At 40.5% G+C, this 22,139-nt stretch overlaps 1 protein-coding gene across 1 annotated transcript; it reads right to left on the reverse strand.

The window, feature by feature from the left end:
• Positions 1-10,023: 10,023 nt before the first annotated feature.
• On the reverse strand, positions 10,024-17,937 carry LOC309959212 (zinc finger protein 564-like; the record flags this gene model as incomplete). Its single annotated transcript, XM_082835382.1, has 4 exons — positions 17,871-17,937; positions 10,976-11,102; positions 10,711-10,771; positions 10,024-10,300 (listed from the first exon to the last, which is right to left on the reverse strand). Exons 1-4 carry the CDS (start codon positions 17,871-17,873, stop codon positions 10,024-10,026), a joined length of 468 nt encoding a protein of 155 aa, XP_082691508.1. The 5' UTR covers positions 17,874-17,937.
• Between the last annotated feature and the right edge of the window lie 4,202 nt (positions 17,938-22,139).

The raw sequence follows: 22,139 nt of genomic DNA on the forward strand, positions 1-22,139 counted from the left end.
TCAAGATGGAGGACACTGTCACCCCAAAAGAACTCTCCTGTTTCTACTGAACCCTTCCCACCCTTAACCACTGATCTGTTTTAGCTTCCTATACCTTTGCCTCTTCCAGAATGTCATACAAATTGACCAGCATATTGCCTTGAGTCTTAATGGAAAATTTGACTCTGTTATCTGTAAAACTGCATATTGATACAAACTTTGTGTTCTTCTGAGTTTGCGATTTTTGGCATTGCCCAGAAGAGTGGCACACATTATGCTTTCAAAACTGAGAGATTTCATTGTTATCAGCTATATGAATTAAGTTAAGACCCCATGCTTAACTTTCTTCATTTGTATGTGGGAGGAATGATGGGGACAGATCAAATGAGATACTAATAATTGTAAAGTCACATGTCAACACTGCTAAGAAAGCATAAATTAGTACTGAAAAATAAGGGGAGAAAGTTTGGACTTCCACCGCTGTCTAATGAAACCAAACTGTTACCTTTTACCCTACCTTCCATAACATGTGAAAATGTAAACACGGATATGATCCCTGAAAACAGAAAAAAAATGAGCTTTGAGGGCTTTGTGCATAAACCTCCCAGCTACTCCTCTTATAAGAAGGCACAGAAAATATCCTAGTTTGAGGACGTCAAATATACCTCCTTTCCCACTCCATTCAGATATTACTCAAAATGATACCTCTGATTGCAGCTTACCTCATTTACTCCTTGGATAATTGCCCTCTAAACAGCCATAGCTATTTTTGGTGTTTCAACGAGGAAATCATATTGGACTTGCACAGATATCACTCTACTCATAGGAAAACTAATGATGAGCTACAGCTGTGCAGATGACCTTTACTCAAACCCAAAGGAACTCGAAAGTTTCATGGGGTACAAATTGTGTCCGTCGGTCTAAATAGCAGCAAAATGATAATGCCAAATCAAAGGGCAATTTCAATTCCCTTCAAATGCTAATCAGAAGCATAAATACTATGAAAACTGATAGCCAAAAGCAAAGGGGAAACTCACATCCCAGATACCCATGTCCAAACTCATGATCAAACAGCACATGCACTAAAACTTTTAACCATGGCTAAAATGAAGATGAACCATGTCTATAACAACCATTGCTGCTAATCCCAAGAATGCAGGACTGAAGTATTGTTTACATCCACATCCAAGCAGTTCCTCAGTATTTTAAGATGTTAGATGGTGGAAAATGATCAGTGGTGACATCCTCACTCACTGAGGCCACTACTCTCCATAAAAAAGATATACAACATACCCTCCCTTCCCTATCATCTCACCTGTCATCCTTTCCTTTCCTTTCACACACTTATATTCTTTTATAAAAGCAAAGGTTTCTTATTTAACCATCTCTCTTTTCCCACAAAAATATAAGCACCCAGAAGTTCAAGAACTTCTTTTATACTTCCATATCCAGAGCCTAGAGTGCCTGGAAAATTTTTGCTAAACTGGATATGTTTTCAGTCTACACTGCCTGGCATAGGAGGATGTTGAAAAATTAGCATCAAGAGATTAGTCTCTGAGCAAGAAGGTTTCACTGGACCAGGTATCCTGACTTTTTCCTTTGCTTGGTTTGTGTTCTCTGAAAATTTGTAAGCTTCACTTGACTCATAAAGGAAATAACAAAAGAAAATCTAATTTGCTAAGGAGTTTGTCATTACAAATACATATTTTAAGTGTGTACTTCTTTTAAAATCATCCAGTACACTGCAGGAAATATTTTAGTATTTAGACAAGAAAGGCAAAACCTGTTTCAGATGACTGGGAGCTGGCCTCACACTCCCCACAAGGCCTAGATATATCCTGTTGAAGAGAAAAATGTGACACACATCCATCATCAGACAAAGCTACTCTGTGACCATGATGGATCAAAATGAAAACCGTATCTCTATAAATAATAAAAGAGAACAGATTCTAAAGTTTTTGTTTTGTTTTTTGCTTTTTCTGGCCACACCAGAAAAACAGGATCTTAGTTGCAGCTTGCAGGATCTTAGCTCCCCAACCAGGGACTGAACCGGGGCCCTCTGCAGTGAGAGTGCGGAGTCATAACCACTGGACTGCCAGGGAATTCCCTAAAGATTTTAAATGACCCAAATTCCCCTCTTCTCACTAATGATCGGTACTTCTTAAAAATTAACTTCAGGGCTTCCCTGGTGGCACAGTGGTTGAGAGTCTGCCTGCCGATGTAGGGGACACGGGTTCGTGCCCTGTTCTGGGAAGATCCCACATGCCGCAGAGCAGCTGGGCCCGTGAGCCATGGCCGCTGAGCCTGTGTGTCCAGAGCCTGTGCTCCGCAATGGGAGAGGCCACAACAGTGAGAGGCCCACGTACCGCAAAAAAGAAAAAAAAAAAATTAACTTCAGCATCACGCCATTCTTTCTGCCTTGTTAGATAATAACTATTATGATTACCCATGACAGAATTTGGCTCACTTCCTCACAGCATCCAATGTAGAATAATGCCTTGCTTCCTTGAATAGCAATCAAATCATCTAACACAAGTCAAAATCCAATAGGAAGTCCTCAAGTGCACAGTTACTGTTACACCCCACATTTTGTGGTCATTCCTAGTATGAGAACTCATTACACCCCTCCTTCTCCTTGACAAGACGTGATCGTGGTGGTCTTGGCAAAACGGGACAGAAAACACCATGATTTAAGTGCTTGGTGTTATGAATGAATAAGAAACTAGTCTCATGACAGAAATTATAAGTATAAAAGAATAAAAAATAAAAAGTGCCTGAGGTAAAAATACCTGCCCTTGTATGCACAATAATATTGACTCAATGTATAATGATTAGGTGGAGAAAATTACAAGTTGATCTGAAATTCCATAATTACAATGGGATATTTAATATACCCTCTCAGGAAATGAAAAACACAGTTATTTCCTAGCAGATGAGTGCTTGTTAAACAGCTAATAAAATATTTCTAAGAAAAAGCTACAAAAGCACTCATTACAGAAATTAATGCACATGCTTTGAATCATATACAATCAAAGAGAACTGAAAACATATTCAGGGATCACACTCAGATGTGAGTAAAAGGAAACACTGTGAATCTGCCTGATATGAGGAAGGTGCTGATTCTACATGGAAGGACTGGGTCTGAGCAGTCACTGCACAGTGAAGAACAGGAACAAACTCACAGGCAGTTCTTTTGGACTGCAACACAAAGGGGAATCAGGAGCACAAAGTCAACAGCAGTATTAACAGACCAAGGTGTTATTACAAATTAGAGCTTATATGAATACAGTCTAGAGAACAGTGTTCAGAGGATATTCTCAACCACGATAGTCTAAATTGCTTGCCAAATGGACACAGTGGGCTTGCAGGAAAATCCAAACTGTGCTGAATCTTCCATGTTGAACTTTGGAAAACACTGTGGAAGCCTACAGCTCTGATCAAATAGAAGTCAAACAGTCTGTGGTGGTTTTGAGGATATTCTCTTTTTTTCCAGTTTTATTGAGAAATAATTGACATACAGCAGTGTATAAATTTAAAGAGTACAGTATGATTTAACTTATATACATCGTAAAAGGATTATCACAATAAGGTTAGTGAACATCCTTCACTTCATATAGATACAAAATTTTAAAGAAATAGAAAAAATTATTTTCCTTTTGATGAGAACTCTTAGGATTTACTCTCTTTAACAACTTTCTCATGTTGTACATTACATCCCTAGTACTAATTATTTTATAACAGAAATTGTGTACCTTTTGACTGTCTTCCTTCAATTTCCCCTTCCCTCCACACCTTGCCTCTGGTAATCAGAAATCTGATCTCTTTATGAGTTTGTTCTTGAAATATAAATGACCTACAACACTGTTAGTTCCTGTTACACAACATGGTGTTTCGATATTCCTATACATTTCAATATGATCACTAATATAAGTTTAGTTACAATCTCTCACCATACAAAGATATAATTATTGACTATATTTTCCACACCTTACACTTCATAACCTGTGACTCATTTTGCAACTCCAAGTTTGCACCTCTTAGTCTCCCTCATCTATTTCTTTCCTCCCCTACCTCTTCTCCCTTTGCCAACTACCTGTTTGACACAGTATCTGTAACTGTTTCTGTTTTGCTATGTTTGTTCGTTTGTTTTGTTTTTTAGATTCCAAAAGTAAGTGAAATTATACAGTATTTGTCTTTCTCTGTCAGACTTATTTCACTTAGGATAATACCTTCTAGGCCCATGCACAATGTTGCAAATGGCAAAATTTCATTCCCTTTTATGGTTGAGTAATATTCCATGATATAATATAAATATATACAATAATACACACACACACACACACACACACACACACACACACACATATATATATATATATATATATATATATATATATATATATATAAGATTGGTCCTTTTGGGACTGTAATTCCTGAACCTGGATGTCTGTTTCCTTACCAGGTTACGGAAGTTCTTGGCTATTATGTCTTCAAATATGTCTTCTGCCCATTTTCTCTCCTTTCTTTCTGGGACTCCTATAATGAGAATGTTAGTATGCTTCTTGTTGTCTCAGAAGTCTCAAACTGTCATTTAAAAAAAATTCTTTTTCCTTATTTTCTGTTCAGATTGAGTGATTTCCACTACTCTGTCTTCCAGTTGCTGATTCATTCCTCTGTATCATCTAATCTACTACTGATTCTTTCTAGTGTATTTAAAAGTATCACTTATTGTATTCTTCAACTGTTTGGTTCTTTGTATTTTTAAAATTTTTGTTAAAAATGACAAATTTCTCACTCTCTTCACCCATTCTTCTCCCAAGTTCTTTGAGCATCTTTATGATCATTACCTTGAACAAGCAGATTGCTTATTTCTGCTTCCTTAGTTCTACTTCTGGGGTTTTATCTTGTTCCTTGTTTGGAACATATTCCTGTCACCTCACTTTGCCTAATTTGCTTTTTAAATTTCTATGTATTTGGCACATTGCTTGTTTCCAGACGTTGGAGAAGTGGCCTTTTGTAGGAGACGTCCTATGTGTGCCAGCAGTGCTCTCTCCTCTGGACACCAGAGGTATATGCTCTAGGTGTGCCCCCTATGTGGGTCCTTCTCGTGCAGCGGGCTGACTAGGTGTGGCTGCCCCTTGGTCCACTTGGTTGCCAGGTCCTGCCTTGTGGGGAGGTTGCTGGCTGTTGGTAGGTAGGGTCAGGACATGAGGTGGCTGGCTATAGAGCCCCAGGGGGTCCGAGGGCCAGTGCTGGCCCACTGGTGGGTGGAGCTAGTTTCCAGGGTGGGAGGTCATGGGCTCAGGACCCCCAAATCTACTGTCAGCCTGGTGCTGACTGGGGCCAAATCCCAGGGTGGCTGGCTGAAGGGTCCAAGGTGTCTTAGAGTTGGTAGGTGGGGCTGAGGCCCAGGGGCTCCTGGGGTTAATGCCAGCTCACTGGTGGGTGGAGCCAGATCCTGAGGTCTTTGGCTACAGTAAGCTGGGGGTCTCAGAGTTGGTGTCAGCCCACTGGTGAGCAGGGCTTATTTCTGTCACAGACGGCTACAAGGTCTGGGGTGTCGCAAAGCTGGTACTGGCCCACTGGTGAATGGGGCTGGATCCTGGTGTAGGCCCACTGGTATATTGGGTTGGGCCCCAACAGCTGGCTGTGGGGCCTCAGGGGTCCCAGAGCCAGTGCCAGGGCAACTGGGGTCTCAATGTATCTTAAGGCAGCTGGCCATATGGTGGGTGGGGCTGCATCCCCACCTGGCTAGCTGCTTGGCCTGAGGTATCCCAATACTGGTGCCAACAGGCTGGTGGGTAGTGCAGGTCTCTTGTGCTAATAAGCTAGAAGGACAATTCCAAAACCACACTTGTCAGCACCAGTATCCTTGTGGACAGCCCCAAAAGGGCTGTCACAGTGTCTATGTCCCGAGAGTAAACACCAGTTGCCTCCTGCTTTTCCAGGAGTCTCTCCAAGATCAGCAGGTGGGTCAAACCTAGGCTCCTTTCAAATTACTGCTTTTGCCCTGGATTTTGGAGCACATGAGATGTTATGTGCATCCCTGAAGAGTGGAGTCTCTATTTCCTACAGCCCTCTGACTATCCTGAAAGTAAGCCCTGCTGGTCTTCAAAGCCAAATGTTCTGGGGGCTTGTCTTTCCAGTGCAGGGCCCTTAGGCTGGGGAGCAAGATGTGGGGTTTGGACACCCTTGCTCCTTGGGACAACTTCTGCAATTGTAATTATCCTCCTGTTTGTGGGCAATGGGTCTTGACTGTAACATTTCTCCACACTTCCTACTGGTCTCATTGTGGGTCCTTCTTCCTATCTTTACTTGTAGAAGATCTTTTCTGCTAGTGTTCAGGTCTTTCTCATCAATAGTTGCTTGGTAAACAGTTGTAATTTTGATGTGCCCATGGGAGGAGGTGAGCTCAGTGTCTTCCTACTCCAGTGTCTTGGACTCTCTTCAGTTTTGAGAATATTCCTGACTGGCAGAGCAAAAAATGAGGAAAATGAGCTGGAAGCAAGTGTCTGCAAAGGCCCTATGCTTCTTGTGTGTCTCTTTCCATACAAGTGGCTCCAAAATCTACCTAATCCTATTTCACATCTGAATTTCAAGTTACCTGTAAATTAGGCTTTGGTGAATTCTAACATGGGGCCATAAAAGCAACAGAGTCTAGAAATGTAATTCACAACATTACTCACATTGACGTAACAGAGTCAAAAAGGGTCATCTCCAACTCTAAATTTTATTGTCCTCTCACAGGTCTTTTTTTTTTTTTTTTTCAGTACGTGGGCCTCTCACTGCCGTGGCCTCTCCCGTCACGGAGCACAGGCCCCGAACATGCAGGCCCAGTGGCCATTGCTCATGGGCCCAGCCGCTCCGTGGCATGTGGGACCCTCCTGGACCGGGGCACGAACCTGTGTCCCCTGCATCGGCAGGTGGACCCTCAACCACTGCGCCACCAGGGAAGCCCTCACAGGTCTCTCTTAATGCAAATTCCACAGCCCAAATCCCAGCCAGAAGGAATGACAGATAACAAAGGACAAAAAATGAAAACAATAATTCACATGAGAGTATATGATGAATTTTGCATACTTACAAATATATGCCAACTCATTGTTAGCAAAGAAATGGAATAAAGCTCTTCAGGCCAATGAAAAGTTAGTTTTCTCTTAAGAAGTAAAGGTGGAATATGTATATAATGTATAAGGGATGTTGAGTACTTGCCGCAGGAGGCCAGTACAATAAACAAACAAGTACCAAAGTGTCATTTTTCAGTGTCCTCTTATTTGCAGAAGAGTATTATATAAAAATTAACCCCACTTACATATTAGAAATGCACTTCAATTCACCCATGGATCAAAGAGTCTTCAAAATAAAAACAAAAATTTTATTGAGTAAAGGATAAAATTACCTATTAAACTTAGGAACAATTGCCTGAAGAGTACCTACAGAATTATCTTACCTCAATATTTACTTGCAAAAGTAAGTACTACTCCATACTACAGATAATAACTTTAAGAATGTGCCACTGATAAGGACAATATATGTTTAAAGTTTATAACACTTCTTCCATACTGTAACTTTGAGTATTCTACATGAATTAATTTGTACCAGGCTTACCCATATTACTTACATTAACATGAGTTTTTTCTAGTGCAGTTTTCACATGACTACAAAAATATTTGTTTCAACTGAATAGTTTGTTTTACTTTTCAGTTACTTGGTATCTATCCAGTGTACATTCTCACATGGTTTTGTAAGGATGTAGGGCAAATGAACGTTTTCATATATTGTTTATATTTAACAGAATTCTCTCTAGAGTGAGTTCTCTCCCAAGAAAATGGGACTGAAAACTTCCCCAATTCCTCATGCTTACATGGTGTGCACCGTCTTGTGTCCTTAATATGTTGTGTGATAAAGGCTTTCCAATATTCCTTACGTGCAGTTTCTGGTAAGAGTTCTTTCACATATTTGAACATAATAGGAATTGTTGAGGGCTTTACCATACAGTTTGCATTCACAGGGTTTCTCTCCAGTGTGAATTCTTTTTTTGTATTCAGAATGAACTGGGACTACTGAAGGTTCTCCTACATTCCTGACATTCATAGGCCTACTTTCCATTCTGAGGATTTTCATGGTTTTGAACAGAACTGGGACAATCGAAGGCTTTCCTATAATTTTCACATTCGTGTGGTTTCACTCCAGTGTGAGTTCTTTCATGATTTCATAATGAACTGAAAAAAATCGAAGGCCTTCCCACATTCCTTACACTATTAGGTCCATCTCCAGTGTGCTTCACCACATGTCTTGGAATTTTAGTGACAGAACTGAAGGCTTTCCCAAGCGCTACTCTCCAATATGAGTTCTTTCATGGTTTCGTAAAGAACGGAGATGACTGAAGGCTTTACTACAATTCTTACATTCATACGGTTTCTCTCCAGTGTGAGTTCTTTCATGGTTTTGTAATGAACTGGGACAATCAAAGGCTTTCCCACATTTCTTACATGTATAAGGTCCAACTCCAGTGTGCTTTATCATGTGTAAATGAAATTTTGAGAGAAAAATGAATGCTTTCCCACATTCCTTACATTCATAGGGTTTCTCTCCACTATGAGTCCTTTCATGACTTCGAAGGGAACTGAGATAACTGACGGCTTTACCACATTGTTTACATTGATAGGGTTTCTCCCCAGTATGACTTCTTTCATGTTTTTGAAGGAAACTGGGATAACTGAAGGCTTTACCACATTCCTTACATGCATGAGGTTTCTCTCCAGTATGAGTTCTTTCATGTCTTCGAAGGGACCTAGGAGTACTGAAGGTTTTACAACATCCCTTACATTCATAGGGCTTTTCTACACTGTGAATCCTTTCATGACTTTGAAAGTAATTGGGACAATCAAAGACTTTCCCACACTCCTTACATTTATAAGGTCCATCTCCAGTGTGCTTCATCACGTGTCTTTGAAATTTGATGAGGGAACTGAAGGCTTTCTCACATTCTTTACATTCATAAGGTTTCTCTCCACCATGACTTCTTTCATGTTTTCGACAGGAATTTGGACAACTGAAGGCTTTACCACATTTTTTACATTCATAAGTCTTTTCTCCACTGTGTCTCCTTTCATGGCTTTGAAAGGATCTGGGACAACTGAAGGCTTTACCACATTGCCTACACTTATAGGGTTTCTCTCCACTATGACTTTTTTCATGTCTGCGAATGGAAGTGGGCCAATTGAAAGTTTTCCCACATTGTTTACATTTATAAGGCTTCTCTCCTGTGTGAGTCCTTACATGTATTTGAAATGAACCGGGAGTAATGAATGCTTTCTTACATTCCTTACATTTATAAGGTCCATCTCCAGAGTGACTTATCATGTGTGCCCGAAGGCTTGAGAGAAAAATAAAACCTTTTCTACAATCCTTACATTCATAGGGTTTCTCTCCAGTATGATTCTTTCATGTTTTCGAAGAGAACTGGAATAACTGAATGCTTTACTACATCTTTTACATTCATAGAATTTCTTTCCATTGTGATTTCTTTCATGGTTTTGTAATCCTACACGGGAAATAAAAGCTTTACCACATTGCTTACATTCATAGGGTTTCTCTCCTGTGTGAGTCCTTTCATGTGTTTGAAAAGTTCGACGATATCTAAAGGCTTTTCCACATTGTTTACATTGATAGGGTTTCTCTCCCATGTGGGTTTTTTCATGTATTTGTAGTGTACTTAAAAAAGTAAAGACTTTCCCACATTCCTTACATTTATAAGGAGCATCTCCAGTGTGTGTTATCATGTGTCTCCGAAAGGTTGTGAGCCACTTAAAGGGTTTCCCACATTCCTTACATTTATAAGGAGTATCTCCAGTGTGCGTTATCATGTGTCTTTGAAAGGTTGTAAGCCACATAAAGGATTTCCCACATTCCTTACATTCATAGGGCTTTTCTCCTGTATGAATCCTTTTATGTGTTTGAAAGGATGTGCGAAAACGAAAAGCTTTCCCACATTCCTTACATTTATAGTTCTCCTGTCCACTGTGTTTTCTTTCATGTTTTTCAAAACACTTGAAGATAACTGAAGGCTTTACCACATTCCTTACATTTATATGGCTTCTCTTCATATTTCTGATACTCATACAGTTTGTGCCCACTATGACGGTTGATATGCCTATTAAGGGATGAATGATGCATAAAGACTTTTCCACATGCACTGCATTCATGTAGTTTCACTCCAGTAGTTTTCTTCTTCAGACTGAGTTTTGGAATAAGGCTGAAGTTTCCTGCACATTGACTACCCTCTTTACTTTCACACAGTCTCTCTACAACATGACTTCTGTAAAAAACGAGAATCACGTTAGTAATGATTTCTTTACTAACAATTTAATATTTATTAGTAGGATATTTGAACTACATTTTTATGATCTATAGCAAAACTGTAGGTTATCTCCCTTGTCTGAATTGTTTTTGATTGAATATAAGAAATGCCCTGCAAGAAGACTTCACTCTTGGAATTATCAAAACACTGATATTCACATACAGGGCTTGTTAATACTGTTTCCAAGAGAACTACTTTCCAAACACTAAATATCTATATCACATATTAGAAAGTACTTGGGGGAAAGTTTTTCTGAGAATAAATAAATGTCAAGCAGGCATTATGTGTTTAGGTCCCTTCTTTTAAAATTTCAGCACATACCAGGACCCTCATATAAGGCACTACTTTCTGTTGTGAGTGTGACTTACCTTAGTTTTCTCTCCTGGTTTTTGTACTGATCTTCAATGTCATGATCCTCCCATTTTTTCCCTAAATTGCAGATGCAGAAAAACAATTCCAAAATATTAGAAATTATAGAACAATTATTAGATTCTATATTCATTGTTGGTTGTGACCAGGCCTAGTTTATATACCAACATCCTCCCTTCCACATAGGACATCTTAGAAGACCATCAATGAGCAAGAAACATTTGTTCCCTAATTGACAAAGTAAAGGAAAGCTGTCACCCTTACCTACTGAGGCCAGGTTTCTGAAGGTTTCCCGCATCACATCTCTGTAGAGTTTCTTCTGTGAAGGATTCAGTAAAGCCCACTCCTCCAGGGTGAAATTCACAGCCACATCTTCAATGGCTACCGAGTCCTAAAATACCCCAAATATGTGTATAGTAGGATGAATGACACTGACAGGACTAGACATCTATACACCATTTTTGTTTTGTTTTGTTTTGTGTTTATTTTTGGCTGCTTTGGGTCTTCCTCTAGTTGCAGCAAGCAGGGGCTACTCTTCATTGCAGCGCGCAGGCTTCCCATTGTGGTGGCTTCTCTTGTTGCAGAGCACAGGCTCTAGGCGCGTGGGCTTCAGTTGTCGTGGCATGCGGGCTCTAGAGTGCAGGCTCAGTAGTTGTGCCGCACGGGCTTAGTTGCTCCATGGCACGTGGGATCTTCCTGGGCCAGGGATCGAACCCGTGTCCCCTGAATTGGCAGGCAGTTTCTTAACTGCTGTGCCACAAGGGAAGCCATATACACTATTTATATGAAGGTTATGTATGATCCTGTCATATCCAAACATTTATTCTATGACTTGATCATCAGGAACTTACTCTGTCTCTACTTCCTCACAAATTTAGCAGCATAATGAACATGGAAATATTTACTCTGATCACATTACATCTCATTTCTCACTAACAGCAGGGTCCAGAACATGTTGGGAAATAACAGACATGATATACAAACGAAACGAATGTTACCATTTTAAGACCATCAATACCTTGTGAGGAAAAACTCTTTCATCTCCTTCCTTTTTACATATCATTTATAGCACTTATGAGGCAGAGGGCCAAATCTGCACAAACTTTTATGAATAAGAACATAGTGCTGAACTGGAAGCTTTTTCTTCTATTCCCATCACCAAACAAGAGTCCAAGAAAACTGTAAAACTTTTAATAGGATCCAGCTGGCCAATTTGGCCGTAAAGTAATCCAGGCCTTTATAAGTAGTCAGATGTAGATGACAGAAAAAAAAATATTCTTGTGGGGAAATAGTGCTGTTAACTTGTGTAATATTTACCACAGATTCAGTTTTTCCTTTCTCTTTGTTTGATCTGATGCACTAGAAAGTTAATTGACGCCTACAGTTAATTGGCACAGACAGTAGGAAGACAGCATGAAAACACAGACCACAAAATTCCTACAGTCATGTGCCTCAGGGCTGCTTAAGAGGCATACATAGGCATACAGAGTGAGACAATATGCCAGAATAGCTCTTTATGGCAGATCTAGAACACAGTGCCCTGTGCCTTTCTAACCTTGAGGAACAGATTAAGAGTTGTAGATGGCAAGTGCATTCACTGAAAATCACAAGGGTTTGATGGTGAATCTGCCCAAAAGTATGAAATACACAAAGGATTCAACAGTGCTTTCCTCCTAAAGAACATAAAATCTCCATTTTCAAATTGCAGGAGGAAGTTATTTCCTGACCAGCCACTCTAGAGGCTGCCCTGCCAACTTCTCTAATTTCCAAGCTCCCACAAGGTTTACAGGAACATGACAGCTTGACCCCTGGGGATAGGAATCCCTTTGCTGATGACAGCACACATTGCCAATAGTGTATGAAATGTTTTATTACCTAAATAATTGAGGTATCTGAGGAAAGTAAGGCAGGCCTCTCCAGAGCTTTCAAGAAATGGCTTCACAAGCAAGGAAAGGTAATTGGACTTTTTAAAAACTGAAGTTAGGGGCTGGGTTAGGATGAGGGTTCACACACAAGAGCAGGATCTTAAGAGGATTGAATCTCTTGCCACTGCCAATGAAAGAAGGACTAAGGCTTTCTGATCACTTTGTATAGATGTGGGTAAAAGTGTAAAGAGGATGAATGAGGTTTTAAAGCACTCAGCAATCACCAAAAATTGAAGACAGAGACTTACAGATTCTAATCTGGCATTTAAGGAACTTAGAAGTCATCATTCCTGGCCTCAAAGAAAAAAAATGAAAAAAATTTGAACAAGTCTTCTTAGACCCATCAGAGCATTGAGGTCACAGGCAAAACACTCTAAAACTGGGAAAGAAGAAATAAAGATGGCATGTAAAAATAAGCACCAGGGACTTCCCTGGTGGTCCAGTGGTTAAGACTTCACCTTCCAATGTAGGGGGTGCAGGTTTGATCCCTGGTTGGGGAGCTAAGATCCCATATGCCTCGCAGCCAAAAAACCAAAACATAAAAATAGAAATAATATCGTAACAAAATTCAATAAAGACTTTAAAAAAATGTCCACATCAAAAAAAAAGTAATAATAATAAAAAATACCAAATACTCTGTTCTTAACAAGGCCTGTACTGAAAACAATATATTTCACCAGAGGCTAACACAAAGCCAAAAAAGCAAAAACAAAACAAACAAAACAGAACACAATATCCATGAACTGTACAATGACAGGTTTAAAATACACAAAATGGGAATATCTGAAAAAAAAAAAGATACACAGAAAAGAACAAAAAATGAAGTAATAATCATTGAGATTTTCCTAAAATTAATCATAAATGGCATGCTGTAGATCCAAAAAGCTTAAAGAACACTAAACGTCAAAAATGCATACCAAGGCATGCTGTAGATCCAAAAAGCTTAAAGAACACTAAACGTCAAAAATGCATACTTCCCTAGTGGTGCAGTGGTTGAGAGTCCGCCTGCCGATGCAGTGGACATGGGTTCGTGCCCCGGTCCGGGAAGATCCCACATGCTGCGGAGCGGTGAGGCCTGTGAGCCATGGCCTCTGAGCCTGCACGTCTGAAGTCTGTGCGTCCGGAGCCTGTGCTCCGCAAGGGGAGAGGCCACAACAGTGAGAGGCCCGCGTACCGCAAAAAAAAAAAAAAAAAAAAAAAATGCATACCAAGTATATCATATTCTAACTAGAGAAAAATCAAAGAGAAAGAGAATATAGTGAAAAAAAGCCAGAGGAGAAACCCACCTTACTTATAGAGAAAAACGATTAGAATTAAATCAGACTTCTTTTCAGAAACCATGCAAGCAGGAAGAGAGCAGAGTGAAATATTTAAATTTTTGAAAGAAAAAACTACTCTTCTACTTTTCAAAACCAAAAGCTGGTCCGCAGAAAATATTAATTATAATAAAATTGATTGACGTCTAGTCAAGATAACGGAGAAGAGAAGGCAAAACAGAAATAATATCAGAAATGAAAGAAGGGGGAAATGAACATAAAAAGATTTGATACAATTCAACATCCATTTATGGTAACAAACTAATAATAGAAGGGAACTCTCTGTCCTTGAGAAAAATATCTACAGGACACCTGCAGCTAACATCATACTTAGATACAACACCAAAAACAAACAAACAAACCATGAAGGGAAAAAATGATAAGTCTCACTTTATTAAAAGGAAAATTCCTGTGCTGGGAAAGTGTTAAGAGAATGAAAAGACAAGTCACAGACTAGGAGAATGTCTTTGTAACACACATATCTGATAAATGACTGGTATCCAGAATATACATAGAATTCTTGGGGACTTCCCTGGTGGTACAGTGGATAAGACTCTGTGCTCCCAATGCAGGGGGCCCGAGTTTGATCCCTGGTCTGGGCACTAGATCCCAAATGCATGCCATAATTAAGAGTTCACATGCCACAACTAAGGAGCCCGTGTACCGCAACTAAGGAGCCCTGGAGCCACAACTAAGAAGCCCTGGAGCCACAACTAAGAAGCCCATGTGCCGCAACTAAGGAGCCTGCGAGCTGCAACTAAGACCCAGTGCAACCAAATAAATAAATAATTTAAAAAAACCCCAAACAACAACAAATATATATATATATATATATATATATATATATAATTCTTAAAACTCAACAGTAAGAAGACAAACAACTCAATTAAAAGTGGGAAAAAGATCTGAACAGACACCACACCAAACAAGATATACAGATGGGAAATAAGCAATATGAAAACATGCTCAACAAATGTCTTTGGGAAATTATAAAAAAAACAACAATGATATGTCACTACACACTTATCAAATGGCTAAATTCAAAACACTCAGAACACCAGATATTAGTGAAGATGTGAAGCTGCTGGTAATCCTCATTCCTTGGTGGTGGGAATGAAATTTGGTATGCCTACATTGGAAGATAAGAATTTTCCATCGACACTTAATATACTCTTATACATATAGTAAGATCCAGCAATCACATTCCTTGGTAGAGACCTAAATTAGTCTCTACCAAGCCTACACATGAATGTTTCTAGGTGTTTTATTCATAATGGGCAAGAGTTAGAGTTAACCATGATGTCCTTCAAGAGTCGAATGGCTAAACAATCAGTGTCATTCCCACTGTAATAAGATGAAATATTGTTCAGTGAAAAAATGAAATGAGGTATCAAGCCATGAAAACACATGAAGGAATCTTAAAAGTACATTGCTAAGTGGAAGAAGCCAATCTGACAAGGCAACACAAGATTCCAAGTATTTGACATTCCAGAAAAGACATTATTATGAACCAGAAAAAGATCTTTGGTTCTGAAGGATTTGGGGGTTGAAGGGAGAGATGAATGAATAGATGAAGCATAAGGGACTTTGAGGGAACTGATACTACTCTACAGGACAGAGAAATGATGGATACGTTTCAATAAACATTTACCAAAACCCATAGATCCTATAACACAAAGAGTCATTGATAATAAAACCTGTGGACTTTAGTGCATCACTATTGGTTCAGTAATTGTTATAAATGTACTGTGGTAATACAAGATGTATAAAACAGTGCAAACTGTGTGGATGCAGAGGGGTTATGTGGGAACTACTAAGGAAAAGAATTACAGGACCACAATATTCAAGAGATAAAGGAATCCAAAGGAAAGAAAAGCAAATATTTGAATCAGCTGAGATAAGCGCACTGCTTCCCTACCGTTCAAAATGAAAATCCACATTCAGAAAGTTAAATACATTCTTAAAATTGTGGTCCAGACACTCCCAACTAAGATAGAACCCCTAGAAGTGAGTCAGTCCCTGGTGAAGAAGGGTAGGGACCCAAAATAAACTCTGGCAGCTGCACATACACTTCTCTTGCCTGGCCACGTGCGAGCCCTTCCTCTCCCAGGCTTCCATTCTCACAAGTGAGGAATTTCTCAGCAGGTTCCGACCCAAATGAACTCCCAAATTCATAAACCCTTTGTCAAGGAGACAGAACACCAACCTCCATAGACTTTCCTGTGCACAAATTACACTGAATGCGTCAACATTATGGATGCAACACTTAGGCATACATCTGCACCTGAAGAAACCACTATTACAACTGCAGAAAGAAATCACCGTGTCTCCTCCACCTACCCAGGTGCACTTGAACCCCCATCTTTCCAGGGCTCTGCACCTTTTCTCAGCAGAAAGGCTCCTTCTGTAGTGGGTGTGAGCAGGTGAGAAAACCTACAAGGAGAGGTTCCCCAGGAAGAACCAATTGGCCTTCACTTCTACCTCTCTGTGCACGCTCAGAGAGGGCCTTGGTTTGGCTCACCCACCACAAGCCATACTCAACACTGGAGTTACTTGGCACCACTATTACATTTTAATGACACAAACAAGCTGACCAATCCAGCAAATTCACTCAGACTCAGTGTTCATGTGGAAAGGAGGAAAGAAAACTGGAACGTACTTTACTAGTTCAACCAGAAAATCCCAAATACATATTCCTTTCAGCAAAGAAGATGTCAGTTAATTATTATTTCATGGCAAGACTTGTTTTGTAATTAATTAATCATACTTGAACACTTCTGGTCTGCAAGTCTAAACCCTGGAATTTCATTTGAAATCATCCAAAAGTAATGAACAGCCCTCTGAAACAACTACAGTCAGGGTAAGAGGGAGTGAAACCAGTATCTTAAATGAGATGCAATACTGGAACCTTTCTTTTCACCCCTGAAATTCACCTCTTTTTTTTGCCTCTTTGGAAATGTTTTATGCTATCTTTCGAGCCTATTGATTAAATAAAAATGTATTTACCCCTACTGAAAACGAACACTTAAATAAAGCAATAAATCTTCTTAGGTCAACAAAAGCAGGGAGGGGCAAGGCTGACAGAACAGATCACCCAGGAAAGTTTCAAAAAGGAACCTCCAACCAAAGGATTTTCCGTAGGATGTCTGGGCCCAGGAAAGATCCTGGGACGAGAGGCACAAGGATTTCATACAACATAGTTCCAGGCGGTCATTCTCGGCTTTCCTTTCATGTAAAATACACACAAAAAAATAAAGCTTTCAAAATCAGCCCATCCGTGGCTCTACTTAAGAAGGATAAACAATTAAAATATTGAGGCTATTTGAAATGTACCACGGCGGACAAACAGTAGAATATGTTGTGAATCAGAGAGAGGAAACTGGCGTTTGGGAATATGAAAGGGATTTGTAAATTTAGGGATTTATCGCCAACCCTAGGAAGAGGTACGCTGGTAAAACAGGGTTGTGGATTTGAGACCCCGCTCCCACCAAATTTGAAAAACTCAAGAGAAAACGTGTCGCGCTGGGGAGAAAGGAGGGAATGGGGACCTCACACACCACAGCTCCTCCCATGCATATAGCCCTGACCCCGAGTCTAAGACCCTCCCGCGGTCACCGCACAACCTAGGGGAGACGCGGGGCTGTGGGCGCAGAGCTGCGCAGAGAGGCTCCGGGGTCAGGGCCGACGTCGCCGCGCACCAAGGGACGGGACAGGACGCCCGGGGTCCCGGCTGCCGGCCCCGCCCCGCCCCCACGCTGCGAGCCGGAGCGAACTGAGGTCCGAGTGGCGCCCCGGGTGGACTCGGGCCAGCGGACTCAGAAGTTGACCGCGGGGAGGCCCGGGTCCCGCCACGGCCGCTTCCGGCCGGTTCCCACCAGCCCCTCCTCTCCGTCTCCACATCCAGGGAAGCACACTCACCATTTCTAAGTTTCCTGGGTCTCCCCGAATCCTTCCTACGACTCCTACGACCCGTATAGATCACAGCACAACACAGCCTGCGGCAGAGGAAGAAGACCACTAGGGGAAGATAAGCATCCGGAGCAAAGCCAGAGCGATTAGCTACAGCCCTTCCGTTGAGGGGCGTCACCCCACCCACAGGCCCCAGCGACCTCCCTGATTGGGCAGTTCCCAAGGCCTCGCCCCCTCGTGCCTGAGTGACAGCGGGGCGGGAGGACGCTTGGCTCAGGCGAACAGGCTTCAGCCGTTGGTGGGTGACCTGTCCCCGCGGGAATATTTGAATTTAAACAGAGCTTATTCCTGTCCTAAGGCTGACTCTGTAGTCTTCCCGCAGGTCGGAACCTTCCAGGTCGGAACGCGAGGTCACAGGTGTGCACAGGGAATTCCTCATTCAGTTTGAAGATGAAGCAAGTATAGACAAGAGGGCGCCCAGACCAGGACAAACTGCAACAAGAAGGCTTGGTGTAACTGTAACTGTGACCTTTGTTTAGAAACGTAGCCACTTCAGTGTGACATCACTATCTGTAATAAAGAGTCAGGCTCCCGTTTTTTTTTTTGTTTTTTTTTTTTTTTTTTGCGGTACGCGGGCCTCTCACTGTTACGGCCTCTCCCGTTGCAGCGCACAGGCTCCGGACGCGCAGGCTCGGCCATGGCTCACGGGCCCAGCCGCTCCACGGCATGTGGGATACTCCCGGACCGGGGCACGAAACCGTGTCCTCTGCACCGGCAGGCGGACTCTCAACCACTGCGCCACGAGCGAAGCCCTCAGGCTCCGTTTTAATCTTTGAAATTTGACAGCCTTGAGACTTCTACCCATCTCTTCCCCACCCCCCACTCATTTGAGAAGAATCCCAGAGCGTTTGGCTCTAGTGGGGAGTTTGAACCCCACAGTCCTAGCTGGGGGAAGGGCCTCTTCTCTAAGCAGAAGGTGTGAGATGTGTCATTAAACTATCAGGTTTCATTAAATTCACATTTTACACTGGAAGGAAATTTATTTTAGATCAATGTTAGCTTGTGTCCCTAGAGAATTTTGAAATGTAAAAAGCTATAACATCCCTAAGGCAACTGAATTCCTATTTTCACTAAAATAACAAAAACAACCGTAATGTAAATGTGAGATGCACCTGGAAAGTCTTTTTACCCCTCCAAGCTCTACTTTGAGGTATAACTAATAAAATGGTCTAATTTGAGGATGACAATACGATGATTTGAGATACTTATACTGTATTGTATAAATGAAATTTGCTGAGAGAGTGGATCTTAAGAGTCCTCAACACACACACACACACACACACACACACACACACACACACACACACGATAACAATTTGAGGTGATGGATGTGTTAAATAACCTGGAAACTCTTAGATGTCTAAGAGCCTGAATTGCTTGCTTTGCAAAACCTTAACGCATTTATCCACTTATTTGAACGCTTTATTGAGATACAACACACATACTATACAATGGACCCTTTAATGTCTAAAACTCACTGGTTTTCAGTGAAACCGAATTCCCCTAAAACAAAGTTCCCTTACTGAGTTTATGATTAATCTCTTTATCCAAAACTTTATTCCCTTTTTTGTCCCCTCTGACCTAATCAACTAGAGTCAAATTGCTGTTGTAGATAACATCGTTAATGTACTAAAATTGTTATTACAGATATCATCGTTAACATACAAACAGAGGTTGTTTCTCCAGGGCAAGATAAGCTAACAGACCTCCAAGCCATGGACCACCTGGGCTGGGAATCATAAAGGAGAGACACCCTGACTCCTGAAGCTATCATTAAGAAATGTCACAGAAGTGTCACAAGATGATGATTAATCCCAGCCTCTTTATTCTTCCCCTTAAAAAAACGCTTAACTCAAAGACCAAGCTGGAGTGGATTTGAGACTTGCCTCCCACTCCCTTGCTTGGAACCCTGCAAATAAACCCTTACTTTGCTGCAAACACCCACTGTCAGAGCATTCTGTGCTGTGGGCACATGAGCCCTTGTTCATAGCATCAGTATATTCACAGGTAGATTCAATAATCACCACTACAGCCAATTTCTGAACATTTTCCTCACCTTAAAAAGAAACCCCTCTTCTCCTATTCCCTAGTGGGAACAAATTAAACAGCTATCTATCCAGTGATTTATATACAGGAAGGGTCTCTGGGGAAAAAAGAATGCAGGTGACCAAGTGTAATCTCCTTGTAAATATACTGAAAACTGAGCTCTTGGTAAATAGACTAATAACCTTTGATAGAGAAGAGTCCTCACCAAAAGAATACTTTTATTAGGACATTTCTGGTTTAGTATTTTTATGGTAAATAAATCATAATCACAGATTTATAGAAGAGCATGACTACTTAGAAAATGCCACATAAACTACTCAACTGAGTGTAAAATGGAAATTTATAGTAACCTGAGTTAAATCAATCACATTTTCACTCTGGAAACTGGGCTCAAGGGACACACACAAAAAGTTGACAATGAGATATAATTTCCCTGATCACTTGACTTAAAATTGCAACTCACTGCCAAACCCATTTCTGATTCACCCTAGTCTTCTCTAGTATTTTTCATAATGCTCACGATTTCCTTATGTAGTGTGTAGTCTATTCTTCATTGTTTATTGTTTATTGCCTGTCTCTCATTGGAATATAAGATGCATGAATAAAGGAATCTATTCTTGCTTCATTGATTTATACTAAACCCTTGAATAGTGACAAGTGTGCAACAAAGTGTTAACTGAATGCAGACTGGAGCTACTATGTGTCATGTGCAAAATGAAACTATGGGAATTCAGATTGGGGTTAAGAGATTGCATTTGTATGAATTATAGAAGTTAAGAAGGAGAGAGAGGGTTTCCCTGGTGGCGCAGTGGTTAAGAATCCATCTGCCAATGCAGGGGACACAGGTTTGAGCCCTGGTCCAGGAAGATCCCACATGCTGCGGAGCAACTAAGCCCGTGTGCCACAACTACTGAGCCTATGCTCTAGAGCCCGCAAGCCACAACTACTGAAGCCCATGCGCCTACAGCCTGTGCTTCCCAACAAGAGAAGCCACTGCAATGAGAAGCCTGCGCACTGCAAGGAAGAGTAGCCCCCCACTCACCACAACTAGAGAAAGTCCGTGTACAGCAATGAAGACCCAACACAGCCAAAAATAAATAAATAAAATAAATTAATTAAAAAAAAAACCTCTGTGAAGAAGGAGAGGTGGGAGGAAGACAAGAAAAGAGATAAGACAATATGAAAGAAAAGGAAAAAGGAATTGATGGGAATGAGGAAAAGGAGAGGAAAGAGTAAAGAAGAGTATAGGATTAACTCATCTCTAGAGATCTTTTAGTTCTTGTCCTTATAATCATTGGTTGTTTATCTTCTTGGATCTCTAAGGAATTCTCTAAGAGACCCCTATACGTAACTACACTAAACCACATATTTCCCAAACATTTAAAAAGTGGATTTCCAGTTCCTGACACACAAAAAACTCTCATGAGAAAGAATGAATTCCCTGAAATCTACTACAAAATATTTTAATCTAATTCAATAGTAACATGAACAATAATCACAGTAAAATCATTTTGATGACAAACAAAAGTATTCTCATTTTTTTAAAAAATGAATGAAACCTTTTCTTTAAAATGAATGAATCTTTCTTTAAAGGTTGCATTCAAATTTTTATAAATCTGATACTTTTGGAGATATGTGTATTTTCAAAATTTCCAATAAAACTATGAAAATATAATTGAGAACACTAGTTCCTTGGTAACACATTACTTCTAGTCCACAATAGCTATAATTAGAGTTGACTGTTCTCCTTTTGACCTTGCAGAAACAATAAATGTTAATGAGGCACTCATTTTTTGTGTGGAGTTGTTCAGCAAACAAACAAAACAAAACAAAAAACCATTAAAAATTCACCTGCTAACATCTGTGGTGCCCACAGACTTTACACAGAGAGTTGAATGCTTTACTCTCAATGATGCACAACATATTCCTATGTTGACAAAATATAATCTTGTAGCTCCAACACCTTGTTATTAAAAACAAGATAATAAAAAGATTAAAAAAAAACTCCTCTGCTCTTTAGCTTTCACTCCCAATTTCTTCCTCCAGTCCCCATGCCTAGACAACCACTAATCTTTGTATCTATATAGATTTCCCTACTCAAGGCTTTCAAATGAATGGAATTATATAATATATGGTCTTTGTGATTGACCTCACTCACTTAGCATGATTTTT

This window comes from Leucopleurus acutus (genome assembly GCF_964270905.1).
Source record: "Leucopleurus acutus genome assembly, chromosome: 3".
Classification (NCBI taxonomy): domain Eukaryota; kingdom Metazoa; phylum Chordata; class Mammalia; order Artiodactyla; family Delphinidae; genus Leucopleurus; species Leucopleurus acutus.